Here is a 15,811-nt window from a genome sequence, read left to right as displayed (position 1 = left end):
CATCGTTCTGGAATACAGTTTTTGCTTAGATGACCATTTTAACTCTATGTTATGTTCATTCATGATATCTGGTGATATTACGCATGTCCCTGCAAGTAGAAGAAAATAAACATAAAACATTAATTAGCAGAAACTTTCTTTCCATAGAAGTCTAGGTTTTTCAATAGAATCTTAGATACTGCTTCAGGAATTTTTTCTCAAAACATTTGCTAACCCATCTCTATGAAAAATATAATGTAGATTTTTAAAAAGTGAAAATTTAAGTGATTTAAAAATAAGCTGTTCTTAATGGGAGATCATTTTATGTTATTAATTCATAATGTGAATTATTACATTAATTATTACATTAATAATGTGAATTATTACATTAAGTGTCTTAAAAAACTTTCTATTACCACTGTGTTTGAATGATAATTTCCCAATATTTGTTTCCACACATATTAATATTTGGTTTCAAGCACTCAGCAGATTGGTTGCTTGTTATTCCATAAAAATTCAATCATAAACAGTCAATGCTGATTCTCATTACTCTCATTTTCCAGGATCCCACTTACCTAAGCATTTTGGTGGCTCTGACCACTCTCCATTTCTACATGTCACATGTGCATCACCCTGAAGTACATAGTAGGCCTGGCATTGATACTCCACTGCTGATCCTGGAGCATATTCCCCTCGTGGAAATGAGGTTATATCTCCATTGTCAATAGCCGGAGGGGGCCCACATTTTCCTTTAGAATCTAAAAAATATTATTTTTTGAGACTGAAATCAACTTACAACTTATATTGAGGCAAATAAAAACACAGCACAAAACATATCAAGACTGTGTGATCTAACAATAGAAATGTTTCACTATAGGTTGTTATCAAATATAGTAAGAGTTACACCATTTCTCAGCCCTTCCTTTCACCACAAATCAAAACACACACAAAGTCTTTATAAATATGTTTTCTTTGTAAAATTCCAATATTATATCTTGGGTTTCTTTTCTGAGTGTGTGTGAATCAATGTTCGAGTATAGCATAGCTAAGATAAATAAGCAAAGCTTGAAAATTTTAACAGTTTTTTTTAAATTCAATTTTACAGAGATATATTCTCATACCATACAGTCATCCATGGTGTACAATCAATTGTTCACAGTACCATTACAGGATTGTGCATTCATCACCACAATCCATTTTTGAACATTTTCATTACCACACACAAAAAATAATAAGAATAAATGCTAAAGTAAAAAAAGAGCACCAAAAATTTCCCATACCCCCATCCCTCCCTATTATTCATTTATTTTTTGTCCTCATTTTTCTGTTCATCTGTCTGTACACTGTATAAAGGGAGTGGGAGCCACAAAGTTGTTACAATCACAGGGTCACATGGTGTAAGCTATATAGTTATATAATCATCTTCAAAATAAAGGCTACTGGGCTGCAGTTCAGCAGTTTCAGGTATTTCCTTCTAGCTATTCCAATACACTAAAAGTTAAAAATGAATATCTATATAGCACATAAGAATAATCTCCAGAATGACCTCTTGACTCCATTAGAAATCTTTCAGCCACTGAAACTTTCTTTTGTATTATTTCATTCCTTTTGGTCCAAGAAGGCTTTCTCAATCCCATAATGCCAGGGCCAAGCTCATACCTGTGAATCATGTCCCATGTTGCCAGGGAAATTTATACCCCTGAGAGTTATGTCTCACATAGCGGGAAAGGTAGTGAGTTTACCTGCAGAGTTTGGCAGAGTTTACCTGCAGAGAGAGGCCACATTTGAGCAACAAAAGAGGTTCTGTAGGGGTGACTCTTTAGCAAAATTGTAAATAGGCTTAGCCTCTCCTTTGCAGTAACAAACTTCTGGGCAAGCCCCAAGATTTAGGAGGGTTCAGCCTCCTAAATTGGTAGTCCCAATGCTTGTGAGAATATCATTAATTCCCCAGGTGGGGAAATTTAATGTTTCCACATTTTCTCCCAGTCCCTCAGGGGGGCTTTGCAAACACATTTTTATTCTTTGCCCAAATTACTCTGGAATGTATTGGGGCTTCACACTAACCTGTATTAATCAACCATATTTCACTCCCTATTCAACATTTCATGTAATTATGTTGTTTGAGTAAACTGACCATACAAGTTAAATTATATAGCGTGTTACAAAAAATATAGATTTTGTACATAAACATCTCTTCTTTTGGTCACACACAGAAAGTGAAGTTTTTAAAAACACTGTCAATATCATCCTTTACCCTTTAGTCTGATTTACCTTAGTCCTAACCATGTCCATTTCATTCATATCTTTAATTAAAGTCTGATCTCTTTTTCAGACTCTTTATTATTTGCTCTCTGGGGTAATGCTGACATTCATAGCACAGACTCTGGCTCTGAGTCTCAGGTGTCACACAGACACCCAAAGTTCCAGGGACTGACCTGTTTATACATAAAAGCTCAGCGTATCAGACTTTAGAACTAACCACAACAACTCAGGAATGGATATAACTGCTGTAAGAGCTTACAATCTAGGAACCTTTACAATAAGCCTTCCCCCTAATAACCTATGCTCTCAGACTGAATTCTCAGTTTTCACATTATATTAAGTCCATAATAGTGAGGCATTATAATGTTTTCCTTTTCATTTTTGATTTATTTCACTCAACATATTGTCCTCAATGTCCATTCACCTCACAACTTCACTCCTTCTTGGAGCAGCTGAATATTCCATTGTATGTATACACCACAGTTTGCCATTCCATTCTTCAGTCAATGTAATCTTAGGTCACCTCCATCCACTGCAAATCATGAATACTGACACCATAAACCCCACTGTGCAAATGTCCATTCATGTACCTCTTTTCAGTTCTTCCAAGTATATACCCAATAACCAAGTTGCAGGACCATATGGCAACCCCATGCTTAACTTCCTGTGGCACCAGCACACTGCCCTAGAGCTGGGCTGCACCATTCTACTTCCCCACCAATGGTGAATATGTACATCCATTTCTCCAGATTTTCTCCACCACTTGAATTCCTCTGTTTATTTTTAAGATGGTTTTATTCACACACCATACATTCCATCCTAAGTAAACAATCAATGGTTCCCCATAATCACATAGTTACACATCCACCACCACTATTCATATAAGGACATTGCCATTTCTTCCACAAAGAAAGAGGGAGAGGAAGAAAAAGTAAAAAGAAAAAAAAAAGACAGAAAAAAGACAACTAAAAAAGCAACAAAAGAAAAAATAAAATTAAAATTAAACACAATTAAAAAATCAGACAACAACACCAATGCCAAGAATCCCATACCCCTACCTCATCTCCCCTCTTATAAACATTTAGCTTTGGTATATTCCCTTTGTTACAATTAATGCAAGCATATTACAATGTTACTGTTGACTATAGACTCTAGATTGCACTGATTGTATTTTTCCCCATACCACCCCATTTTGAACACCTTGCAAAGTTGACAATCATTTATTCTCCTTCATATAAAAACATATTTGTATATTTAATCACAATCATTGACCACTCTAGGTTTCACTAAGTTATACAGTCCCAGTCTTTATCTTCTATTTTTCCTTATGGTGTTGTACATGCCCCTAACCTTCCTCTTTCAACCACACCCACAGTCATCTTTGATCAGTGTACTTACATTATTGTGCACCAAACCTCTTCCTCTTGTCTTTTCCTATCTGTCTGTAGTCCTCCTATTATTTCCTGTAGAGCAGGCATCTTGTCCACACTTTCTCTCAGTGTCCATTTGTCTGAGAATATTTTAAATTCTCTCTCATTTTTGAGATACAGTTTTGCCAGATATAGAATTCTTGGTTGGCAGTTTTTCTTTTGCAGCATCTTAAATATATCATACCATTGCCTTCTTGCCTCCATGGTTTCTACTGTGAAATCCAGATATAGTTTTATTGAGCATCTCTTGTATATGATGGATCACTTTTTACTTCCTGCTTTCAGGATTCTCTCTTTGGCTTTGACATTTAATAAACTGATTATTAAGTGTCTTGGTGTAGGGCTATTCAGATCTATTCTGTCTGGGGTATGCTGTGCTTCTTGGATCTGTAATTTTTTGTCTTTCATAACAGATGGGAAATTTTCAGTGATTGTTTCCTCCATTATAATTTCTGCCCATTTTCCCTTCTCTTCTCTGTCTGTGACACCCATGACATATACATTCTTTTGCTTCAAGTTGTCATTAAATTCCCTAAGAAACTCTCATATTTTTCCATTCTTTTCCCTATCTGTTCTTTTGTTTGTAGTATTTCAGAGGTCCTGTCCTCCAGTTCATGAATCATTTCTTCTGGCTCTTCAAATCTGCTGTTGTAAGTCTCCATTGTGTTTTTCATCTCTTGTATTTTGCCTTTCATTCCTATAAGTTCTGCCAATTGTTTTTTTCCAAACCTTGAGTTCTTCCTTATGTTTGCCCAATGTCTTCTTTATATACCTCATCTGTTTTGCCATATTTTCCCACAACTCATTGATTCGATTTTTTGATTGACTTAGGAGTTGTTTTATTTTTTAATATTTAGTTTCAATTCCTGTATGTCAGTTGAAGTGTAAGTTTGTTCCTTTGACAAGGCCATATCTTTGTTTGCCCTAATACAAATCATAAATTTTTGTTGTCTAGGCATCTATTTTCTTGATCACCCCAACCAGATTTTCCCAGACCAGATGGGCCCAGGTCTCGGGAAGAAGGTGTAATCAGTATCGTGTTTCCCTGAGGATGAAACGCAGCAGATTGTTAGACTTTCCTGTGAGGCTTCTAGACTCTGTGTTTTTCCTATCCTGCCCAGCAGGTGGCACTTGTCAGCCCTCAGCTCCCCATTGGTGTAACGAGGTGTGGTGCCTTTAATTCTCAGGGAGCCCTCTCCTGGCAGGGGGCCAAGGGTGCCAGAAGCCAAGTTTAAGTTTTTTCTGTTCTGGGGTCTGAATTCTCTGAGAGGGCAGCCACTTGAGCTGGGTACCACCCCCTTTTTCTTAAGGAAGATACACCCTTTAGGGAGTTGTCTATTATAATGAAATTCCTCCTTTGTCTCTCTGAACTCTGTTAACCCCACCTTTGCCTTGGTCAGTGCTGACAATTGAAAATGCCTGAGGCTTTCTCTAATGAGCTGCTTAGAATGAGAGGAAAAAAGAGAAAGAAAAAGAGAGAAAGCCCCTTTTCAGAGCCAGTCTCCAGCCGCCCAGTTTCACCAGTTGACTGGAGTTTGTACCCAGTTCTCTGTGCCCTTTACTTGGGACACACCTGTTTGCTGGTTTTCTGAACTCAGCCATCTCTCAAAGCCTCTGTTTTCATTTTTTTACACATTTTTTTTTCCCATCAGCCCCACCTCCTCTCTGCTGGGAGTGACCTCAGGGTACTTTCCTGCTTGCTCTGGTTTTATCTGTGCTTGCAGCTTGTATTCAGTAGTCCAAATCTGTTAAATTAAAACTGCAATTGGAGCCTGGTTGAGCTACATTTCCTTGCTCTGGCAGGGACTGCTTCTTTCTCCTACAGTGAAGTTTTGCAACTCGGCCTGCAGTGCCAGTGGGGAAAGGGCATCAGCTCTGCAGTTTGGGGAGCTTTACTTACAGTTCTTATGCTGTGATCTCAGCTGTTATACCCATTCTGGGCTGTTGTATGATGTGTGTCCAGTCATGGATATCCCCCAACATTTTTTTCCAGAGTGTTTACTAGTTGTTCCTGGCTGTTTAGTAGTTGCTCTAGAGGACTAATTAAATTACACACCTCTCCATGCCACCATCTTGCCCTGCTCCTAACAAATTTTTTGAATGTGAAAATATAAATGATGTAAAAATAAGATATGCTTAATGAGTGGTAATTTGATGTCATTGTCAAAGATTCATAACATGAATTATCACATTAAGTGTCTTGCCTGTAAAAAATCTCCACTGTGTCTGAATAATAATTTTCCAATCTTTGTTTCCCTACATACTTTGTTTCCCTACATATGACTATTTGGCAGTCAAGCACTCAGCAGATTGGTTGGTTGTTATTCTGTGAAAACTCAATGATAAAGAGTCAAAGTTTATTCTTATTGCTCGCATTTTCCAGGATGCCTATTACCTAATTTTTCTAAAACACCGAAGCATTTTGGTGGTTCTGACCACTCTCTATTGCTACATATCACATGTGCTCCACCCTTAAGTACATAGTAGGCCTGGCATTGATACTCTACTGCGATTCCTGGACCGTATTATGCTTGTGGAAATGAGGTTAAATCTCCATTGTCAATAGCCAGAGGGGGTTCACATTTTCCTGTAGAATCTAAAAAATATTACTTTTTTGAGAGTAAATCAACTTACAGGTTATTTTGAGGCAAATAAAAATACAACACAATATGTATCAAGATTGTGAGTTAAAAATAGAAATGTTTCACTATAGAAATAAGGTAAGTTACACCATTTCTTAGCCCTTCATTTCACTCCAAATTAAAATATACACAAAGTATTTATAAATACATTTTCTTTGTAATATTCCAATATTACAGCTTGGAGTCTTTTTGTGTGTGTATGAATCAATGTTCAACAATAGTATAGCTAAGATAAATAAGCAAATATTGTTTTATACAACCAACTATGATGTCTTTGTGTCTCTAGATATTTTTATTGATTTTCATTTTTATTACAAAAGAAACATCAGTTCTTGGAAAATTTTGAAGATTACAATTTGTATAAAATAAAAAAGGATTTGTTGTTGTCCTCTTCTGGACAAGATGTGGCTGAAACATTTCTGCCTATTTCTCCTGCTCGATACAACTAAAAGCTGATGTCTGAAAATTTTCCAAAATGGGCCTAAGGCATAAATCTGCCTTGTCATGAAACTGAGTGAATTCCAAAGAGGAGATTTCCAAACAAGTTCATAGTGAGAAAGTCATAATCAAAGTGCTCAAAACTAAAGAAAAAGAAAAACATCTTGAAAGCAGTTAGAAAAAAATATGCTTTAAGGAGATAAGTATTCAAATGAGAGTGGGTTTCTCATCTCAACACGGAGGTCAGAAGGAAGTGGCTCAATATTTTCGAAGTGTTGCAGTAAAATAGGTGTCAACACTAAATTCAAATTCAGTGAAAGTATACTTTAGGAACATAGGGAAAATAAAGATATCCTCAGCCATAGAAAAAACTGAGAGAGTTAGTCTCTTGCAGACCTACATTTAAAGAATAACTAAAGTAATTTTTTCAAATACTAAGGAAAAGATAACTGAAGAAGGATTCAATTTCTAGAAGGAAGGAAGAGCAACGAAATTGATAAAAATAGGAGTAAACTATTTCATTTTGCATCATTTGTCTGCTTAAAATTTGCAAGTGGTTTTTCATTGTACTTGGAGTAAAATTCAAAATATTTATCATGGCTTATTGTGTCTAAATAAATTAATTCCATACTCATAACGAGCTACAGTGACCTTCAGCTTCATTTTGTTTTTTCAATGACAGGAGTCCTTTAATGCCTCAAGCCCATTTCATATATCTGATTCCTTCACTTCAGATCTCAACCTTAAATTCAACAACTGTGAGGACTACCAAAGCCAGCTTTAATGGAATATGCCCACCCCATCATTTCTTTCTCACATATGATTTATCCACTCTCATGTGCATCATTCATAATTTTAATTGTCTTTTATCTTTACTATTCTATGCATTTTTATTTTTTATGCTCCCAGTTGACATCATATCTGTGAATAAAGAGACACTGCTTCGTATACTTCTCTATCTCCAGCACCCATATAAGTGCTTAACCTATAAAAGGCACACAATAAGAATGTCTTAGAAGAATCAATGGTAACCAGTTTCATCACTAGTGAGGAAAGATGTGGAGGTCTAAATGAGCCATTGGACCCTCAGGCTTTGTCTGTGCTAAAAGGACATTACTCCTTAGAATCCCAAATTCCTTATTCAATTTCACAAATATTTTGTCTCCATATAAATGAATGGGAAAATCCACTTGAGTTCAGCTTCAACACATTTCTATTTTTAATATTGTATCTGAGGGAAGAGATTTATGTATTCTAAATAATAAAAAACTCAAATTTCAGCAATACAAATTTCTACAATTTGAAATTATCAATAATTTTTTGTGAAAGTCAATATATTATATGAAAATAACATTTGCCAATAAAGTTAAGGGTCATATATCTGTGTAGCCATATCTTATTGCAGAAGTAATATTTTTATTGTCACTTTATATAAAATTTAATTTATCCTTATTTAGTGTCAAATTATCTTAAATAATTTCATTGCAAACATTAGTGTTAATTGGACATAAAATTATTTTTCAAAGTTTTCAGTGTGTCTTTGATTTTATTTAATTTATGAAGTAGAAAAATTGATTTTAAAAGAGGTTATCCAAAGATTTGCATAAATACATAGACACAATTGGAACCATAGGCAAATAGAGGACATTAGAAAAAAAGCAGTAGTGCCTACATTGAATAGTGTTATTTCTTTATAAAATCAGAAAACATCTTGGGATCTTGAGAACAATAGTTTACTTACAGATACGGCTGCATCGGGGAGGGGTGGACCAGCCACCCTCTTGACATGAGATGTTTCTCCGATTATTTGGAAGGTTGAAGCCTGTATCACAGACAATTTGTATGATGTCACCTTCCAGGTGTATTTGTCCTGAAGAACCAGAATGACCATTTTCCACAGAAGGGAAAAAGCACTGCCCTAAAGGCCCAAAATAAGACCAACATAAAACTCAGAATGAAAGAGGGTACTGATTTGCAATCTTCAATACAGAAATCAAGTGTAAAAATTAGTTTCTTAAGAACTAGCATGTTAAAAAAGAAAAATTAACATTTTATGCCATTAATCTTTATTTTGTTCGTATGTCTTTATGTGCACACACTTGTGTGCATGTGTGTGTGTGTGTTTATGTGTGTATATATATATATTATTTCTAATGTCATTCTGATAAATTGCTTTCCAGAGAAGGAAGATCATTTTTATATCCTAGTCTACCTTTCTCTGTTTTTGTCTGCCAGAATTCTCTCTTCTTTGCTTCTCTTCCTACTCTCTGAACACATTTAAAGAGTAATACACATATACTATTAAGGAACAAAGATATGCTTAATGGGAAATGGAAAGATAATGCACCTTGAATATTCAAAAAATAGTGTATTTCAAATCACAAATTATGCATAAAGTCTTAAGGAAAACTGCTCATACAGTTGTCCATGAGTGTATAAACTGAAACAGTTGACAATTAGTATGAAATTAAATATTTAGATAATCCACAAAAGTTGGTATCTTTTTTTTTTTGATGAAATTTTAGTAAACAGCTCCTTACAAAAGTAGAATGACAGATATCATCATTGCTAGTTCACCCAGTCCCTGCCCCACGATTGTGTTAGGATTCTCTGATTCTTTCTGGTGCATGCCTTTCCACTCACTGAATGATTCCTCCAGATAAAATGACAACGGCACTTGCATTTACTCACTGCGACACTTGGGTGTTGGAGCCCAGCCTTGTTCAGTTCAGGTTATTCGAGTCCAGAGGGTTTGTGAAGGAGACACAAAGCTATGATCACAGGTGTAGTAGAAATAGGATCCCATAGCAACTGGGAAGGTTGGTTTATATCTGTTTTCATCATATAGATTTCCATGTTTTATTTCTGGAAAATCACAAGTTCTCTCTTGGAGGGAAAAAAAAACCAATAATATCCAAATTTAATGAATGATTGCACATTATTTTTTTAGTCACATTAATGCAATTATTACTGATTCTAGTTTAATTATTCCACTTGTATTAGGAATTTGGGGACTAAGAAATTCTGAAGGAATACAAAGGTATTTGAGGAGGTCATTTTTGGAGTCACATGATGTATAAATTCCTTAGAAATATTTCTAAAATTAAAATAATGCAGAGAAATATAAATACTAAGAAAGAAAATCAAAATATTTCTATGCAGTGGACCTCCTTGGTCTAGGAAATAGATCAAGAGAGGACTTATTTCAGCTCTCCATTCACTTCCTGTATCTCTCCCTCCCTTAGCCCTTCACATTTTCCGTGAAGAGGAATTGAAATAAAAATATTCATTAAAAAAAATCAGTGAGAACGATAAAAATATGATCAAGACATAATTAATGAGTTCTAATGAAATTCATCAGGAATATATATGTAGATATATAGGTGTGTGGAAAAAAAGAAAATAATTTGTGATTACAATTAACCTTTTCAAAAAATGAATAAATACCATCATTCCTTTTTACTGTGACTTTGAGAAAGCTGCTTGATATTCTTCTAAGCTGAAAACATTACCACAAATTAGGACTTTTTAAAATACAGTTTTGTTGAGATACAGTCACATACCCTACAACATCCACAGTGTACAACCAGTTGCTTACAATATCAAAATAGAGATGTTCATTCACCACCAGAATTGATTTTTGAACATCTCCCTTACTCTAAAAATAAATATAAATAAATAAAAATAAAAGTAAAAAAAGATCACCTAAAACATTCCATTCCCTTCATCCCACCCTGTTTTCATTTAATTTTTGTCCCCATTTTTCTATTCATCTGTCCATACACTGGATAAAGGGAGTGTGAGCCATAAGGTTTTCACAATCACACCATCACACCACGTAAGCTATATAGTTAAACAATAATCTTCAGAATCAAGGCCACAGGGCTGCAGTTCAGCAGCTTCAGGCATTTCCCACTAGCCATTCCAACATACTAAAAACTGAAAAGTATAAAACTGTATAGTACATAAGAATACCCTTCAGAGGGACCTCTCAATTACATTTGAAGTCTCTCAGCCACTGAAACCTTATTTTATTTCATCTCTCTTCCCTCTTTTGGTCGGGAAGACTTTCTCAGTCCCACGAAGGTGGGTCCAGGCCCATCCCCAGTACACATTGCCAGGGTATTTATACCTCTGGGAGTCATGCCCCATATAGGGGGGAGGGCAGTGAGTTTACCTGCCAAGTGGGCTTAGAGAAAGAGGCCACATATGAGCAACAAAGAGGTTCTCTGGGGGAGACTCTTAGGCACAATTGTAAGTAGGCTTAGCCTCTCCCTTGCAGTAAAAAGCCTCATTAAGGGAAAAGTCCCCAGACTGAGGGCTTGGCCTACTAAATTGAAAGTCCTCAATGTTTATGAGAATATCAGTAATGACTCAGGGGGGGAAGTCCAATACTTCTGCATTTTTCCCCAGTTCCTAAGTGGCCCCTTGCAAATAAACTTTTGTTTTCTGCTCAAATCACTTTGCTATGTATTGGGATTTTGCCCCAACATATACAAACCCACCAGATCTCACTTCCCATTCAAAACTTCATGTACTTAATCGTGTTCAAACAAGCTGACTATACTAGTTTCTTTAGTGTGCTACAGAAAATATAGATCCTGCACCAAGTAAATATCAGTTAGCATTGTCCCTGACCCCTACAATTTGAGTCTGAACTCTTTTTCAGCTTTTTTAACAGTTGCTATATGAGGTAATACTGATATTCATAGCTGCCAAGCTCTAGCTCTGAGTTTCAGGTGCCACACAGATAACCAAAGTTTCAGAGACAGACCAGGTTATACACAAAGAGTTCAGCATCTCAGAATTTAAGGATAACCATTACAACTCAGGGGGAGATGTGACTGTTTTAAAAGCTTATGATGTAGGACTCTTTACATTAAGCCTCTCCCTGATAATCTGCACTGTAAGAATTCTCAGGGTTTGCACATTATACTTAGTCCATGTTAGGTGAAGCATTATAATGTTTCTGTTTTCATTTCTGGCATACTTCACTCAAAATGCTGTCCTCAAAATCCATTCAACTAGTTGCATGACTTATAACATCATTCCTTCTTGCAGTTGCTCAATTTTCTATTGTATGTGTACACCAGTTCACCATTCTGTTCATCAGTTGATGTACCCTTAGGACACCTCCATTCATTGCAATCATTAATACTGCTGCCATAAACAACAGCATGCAAATGGCCATTCGAGTCCCTGCTCTCAGTTCTTCCCAGCGTATACCCAATAATGAGGTTGCAGGACCTTATGGCACCTACGTACTTAGCTTCTTGTGGAACCACCATGCTGTCCTCCAGATAGGCTACACCATTCTACTTCCCTACCAGCAGTGGATAGGTACATTCCTCTCTCCATGTTTTCCCCTGCACTTGTATCCCTCTGTTTATTTTTTTCCCTGCAATTTTATAGAGGTATATTCACATACCACACAATCACCCATGGTGCACAATCAATTGTTAACAGTATAATCATGTAGTTGTGTATTCATCATCAAATAAGCACTTGAACACATTCATTACTCAAATATATATATATATATATATATATATATATATATACACATATACATACATATATATACAATAAAAAGGATAAAAAAATAAAATAAAATAAAATACAACAAATAGGTCAGACAACATCACCAGTACCAAGAATCCCATACCCCTCCCTTGTATCCCCCTCTCATAGATATTTAGCTTTGGTATATTGCCTTTGCTACATTTAATGGGAATCTATTACAATGTTGCTGTTAAGCATAGACTCCAGCTGCACTGATAATATTTTCCCCCCAATACCATCTCTTTTTCAACACCTCACAAGGTTGACATTCATTTGTTCTCCCACATGTAAAAACATTTTTATGTTTGTACATTTAGTCTCCATCATTGGTCACTCTAGTTTTCACTAAGTTATACAGTCCCAGTCTTTATCTTCTATCTTTACTTCTGTTATCACACATGCCCCTACCCTTCCTCTTTCAACTTTACTCACAGACATCTTTGGTCAGCGTACTTACAATATTGTGCTACCATTACACAATATTGTGCTATCCACTTCAGGATCTATATTATTAATCCTGTTGAACATTCTATACTCCTTCAGCATCAAATGCCTGATCTCTACCCTTTTTCTACCTCTTGATATCCTGTGTTCTCAGCTTTAACTCTCAAAATTTGCTCATTAATATTAGTTCATATTAGTGAGACCATATAGTACTTGTCCTTTTGTTTCTGGCTAACTAAGCTCAACATAACGCAGGACTTTTTTTTTTTTTAACTTTGTTTAATTTGTAGTTTTATATATATTAACCTTGATTTAAAAGGTACAGGTAGCAGTTCAGTTAATAGCTGATGAATATATGTGAATTGAAGTTCCAGGGTGCTTTTTGCTGAGACATTTAGGACTGGACAGAAGTTTGCTGTTGTTGCTAGTGAAGTGAATTGATGGTTACTGTTGATAACGAAGGGAATTTCCCAAATATATCTAAAAAATACACTAAATTCAACAGGCAACAAGTTTTTAAAATGAATTCCTCCTGCAAATTAAGAACACAGGGCAGTGATATGTATTCTATATATACATGGTATTGAAAGAGATATCCTAAAACTCACCAGAGGTTTCATTTACAATAATTTGGAATTGAGAGGATGGGGTTTTAAAGAGAAAGACCAACTTTTAAAATAATAACATAATGAAAAATTTATATTTTTAAAAATGGAAGTGATTTAAGAAATCCTTTCATGTGCCAGCAAACTCAGAGAAATACATCAAAATTTATTAGAAATACCCTAAAAACTAAATACATATTCTAATTTTTATAGAATAGGTATTTCCATTTACATGCTGCTAATATTGTTGAATATTTAATTGACATTGCTATTAAAGAGTTTAAGCAGCTTTATTTATGTATAATTGATATATACTAAACTGCAACAGTTTAAAATATACAATTTTCTCAGTTTTTCATAGGAACCTGTGAAACTATCACCACAATGAATAATAGGAAGATATCCACACTCCCTCAAATTTCGTTGTTTTGCAAATGAGAATCCTTGGAACATTCTTGGGTAGAAATCTATCTTTTCTTTTGAAGTTTTTATGAGTGCATTCACATGTCTTCATAGCCAGTATTAGTGGCTTTTCATACTTTGAAGCTCAGAAAAAGGAGAAAACATAATTTATTTTGTACTTCTCTTAGGTGAATATGATAATTTTCCCTTAGAGATAGACTTTATTATGATCTCACAAAACAGAACATTCTTACCAGTTCATTCATCCAAAACCATAAACACATGAAAGCAGGTGTGACATAAAGCTCCATTTACAACGGAATCTTAGTGCTCAGAACTGATTTCAACTTACCTTGTCCTTCAGCAAAGGAAACCCGCAAGGTGAGGATGACATAGATGAGGAACAGCATGTTAGATATTCCTGAAGGTATATAAATACATATACTCCAGTTTCGAAGTTTTGGGTTTGGAATCTGCTTCAGTGGCAGTTCTCAAATGTGGCTCTGAATTTTAGTGCATTAAAGGAAGCTAGTTACTTGATATCATTAACTAAATATCAAAGTTCAAAGAGTCTTGCATAATTTGTAAATAATTCCCGTCAGTGGTTTCATAAGAATTTCTTAATTCACCACCAGCTATGCCTGTACAACTTTCTGTGGGAACAGGAACTGCTTCACTCCAAGATAATATAAAGTATTAATATTAAAAGAAAACATTTCTTGAAAATAGGTGAGGTTGTTACCTGCCAGATGAATCTTATGTGAATAACTTTTAGATCATGTCACTAAGATTTCTTTTTTCCTTTACTCTCCTTAATCTATCTTCATTACTTAGGAGTCTCTGAAAACAATAGTATATGTGGACCCCAGCAAACACATATTTTTATGAGCTTGGGAAAGCAAACTGATTTTTTCCCTAACTCATGTTAGATCATCCTAGCTAGGACAAGGGAACCAGCACATGTTGGCATTTAAACATTCCTTAACTAAGCTGCTTTAAGACATATTTTATTTAGGGCAGAATTTATTCTGACACATGCAATGACTTCCCTTTTTTCAGAGTACTATCAGTCAAACTTCCCCTCCCTTCAACAGACTATACTCACCCATCTATTACCAAGGAGGATAAATACAAATAAAATCACAATTAGGCATAGAATAATAAAACTGCTGAAAACAAAAGATAAAGAGAATATTTTAAAAGCATCCTGGTAGGGAGAAAGGAGAAAGAACATACACAATACACTGGAGACAATGTTAATTCCTATTATCAGAGTTCTCTTAAAAAAAAAATGGAGCTAAACAACTATAAAAAAGGATCTTTAAAATGTAAAAAAATGTGATAAGGGAATTCTGTGTCTAGCAAAATTATTCTTCAGAAACACAGGGGAAATAAACACACTTCATGTAAACGTAAGCACAGAGAATCTGTGGCATCACACCTACACTACAGTGATGCTAAAAGAACTTCCAAGAAAGAGCACTGATACCAGCTGGAAATTTAGATCTCCACAAAAGAATGAAGGTCTCTGAAAATGGTAAAATGTGGATGAATATAGATGTATATTTTTCCTTTCTTTAACTTGCTAAGACACAACAGAGAGTTTAAAAAGGTAACAAAAAGATATTGCTACATACTGAAGAAAGTAAATACAATACAGCAGAAATTTTGTGAGGGGAAAAGGAAAAAGATATGATTGCAAAATTCTTAACATTGCATGGAGTAGTAAAATAATAATTTTTGCATCTTGAAAGTCCTGTTCCAAGTGAAATAAAATGGCTTCCTGCATTGGGCATTGCTTGGAACAACCCCTTTCCCAGAAAGAATTTTCCAGAAGATAGAAACAATTGACTCCTAGTGCTTTCTGAGTAAATGGAACACACCCTGCAGAATTGCAATTTAGCACACTGGGATAAACCAGTTACAGTCAGGTAGAGACAGCTTCTCAGAATGGGTCCAGTAAAGGTACAGTTTCAGAAAGTACAAGCATGCCTTAATAATGAATGTACATCTGCCCCCTGATTTGTAAGTTGCCTCTATGCAATAA

General features: G+C 35.3%; 2 protein-coding genes across 2 annotated transcripts in view; one reads left to right on the top strand and one right to left on the bottom strand.

Annotated features, from left to right (window-relative positions):
* The window catches only part of LOC119511807 (complement factor H-like), a 237,720-nt gene that overhangs the window by 39,631 nt on the left and 182,278 nt on the right, over positions 1-15,811 (top strand).
* On the bottom strand, positions 4-14,898 carry LOC119527569 (complement factor H-related protein 2-like; the record flags this gene model as incomplete). Its single annotated transcript, XM_037827727.1, is given in 5 exon segments — positions 4-89; positions 555-737; positions 8,493-8,669; positions 9,443-9,637; positions 14,117-14,898. Coding segments are annotated over 5 exon segments (699 nt in total), but the record flags the coding sequence as incomplete, so codon positions are not given.

This window comes from Choloepus didactylus, chromosome 2 (genome assembly GCF_015220235.1).
Source record: "Choloepus didactylus isolate mChoDid1 chromosome 2, mChoDid1.pri, whole genome shotgun sequence".
Classification (NCBI taxonomy): Eukaryota; Metazoa; Chordata; class Mammalia; order Pilosa; family Megalonychidae; genus Choloepus; species Choloepus didactylus.
Note: the sequence above shows the minus strand (reverse complement) of the source record. Positions and strands in the feature narration are given on the sequence as shown.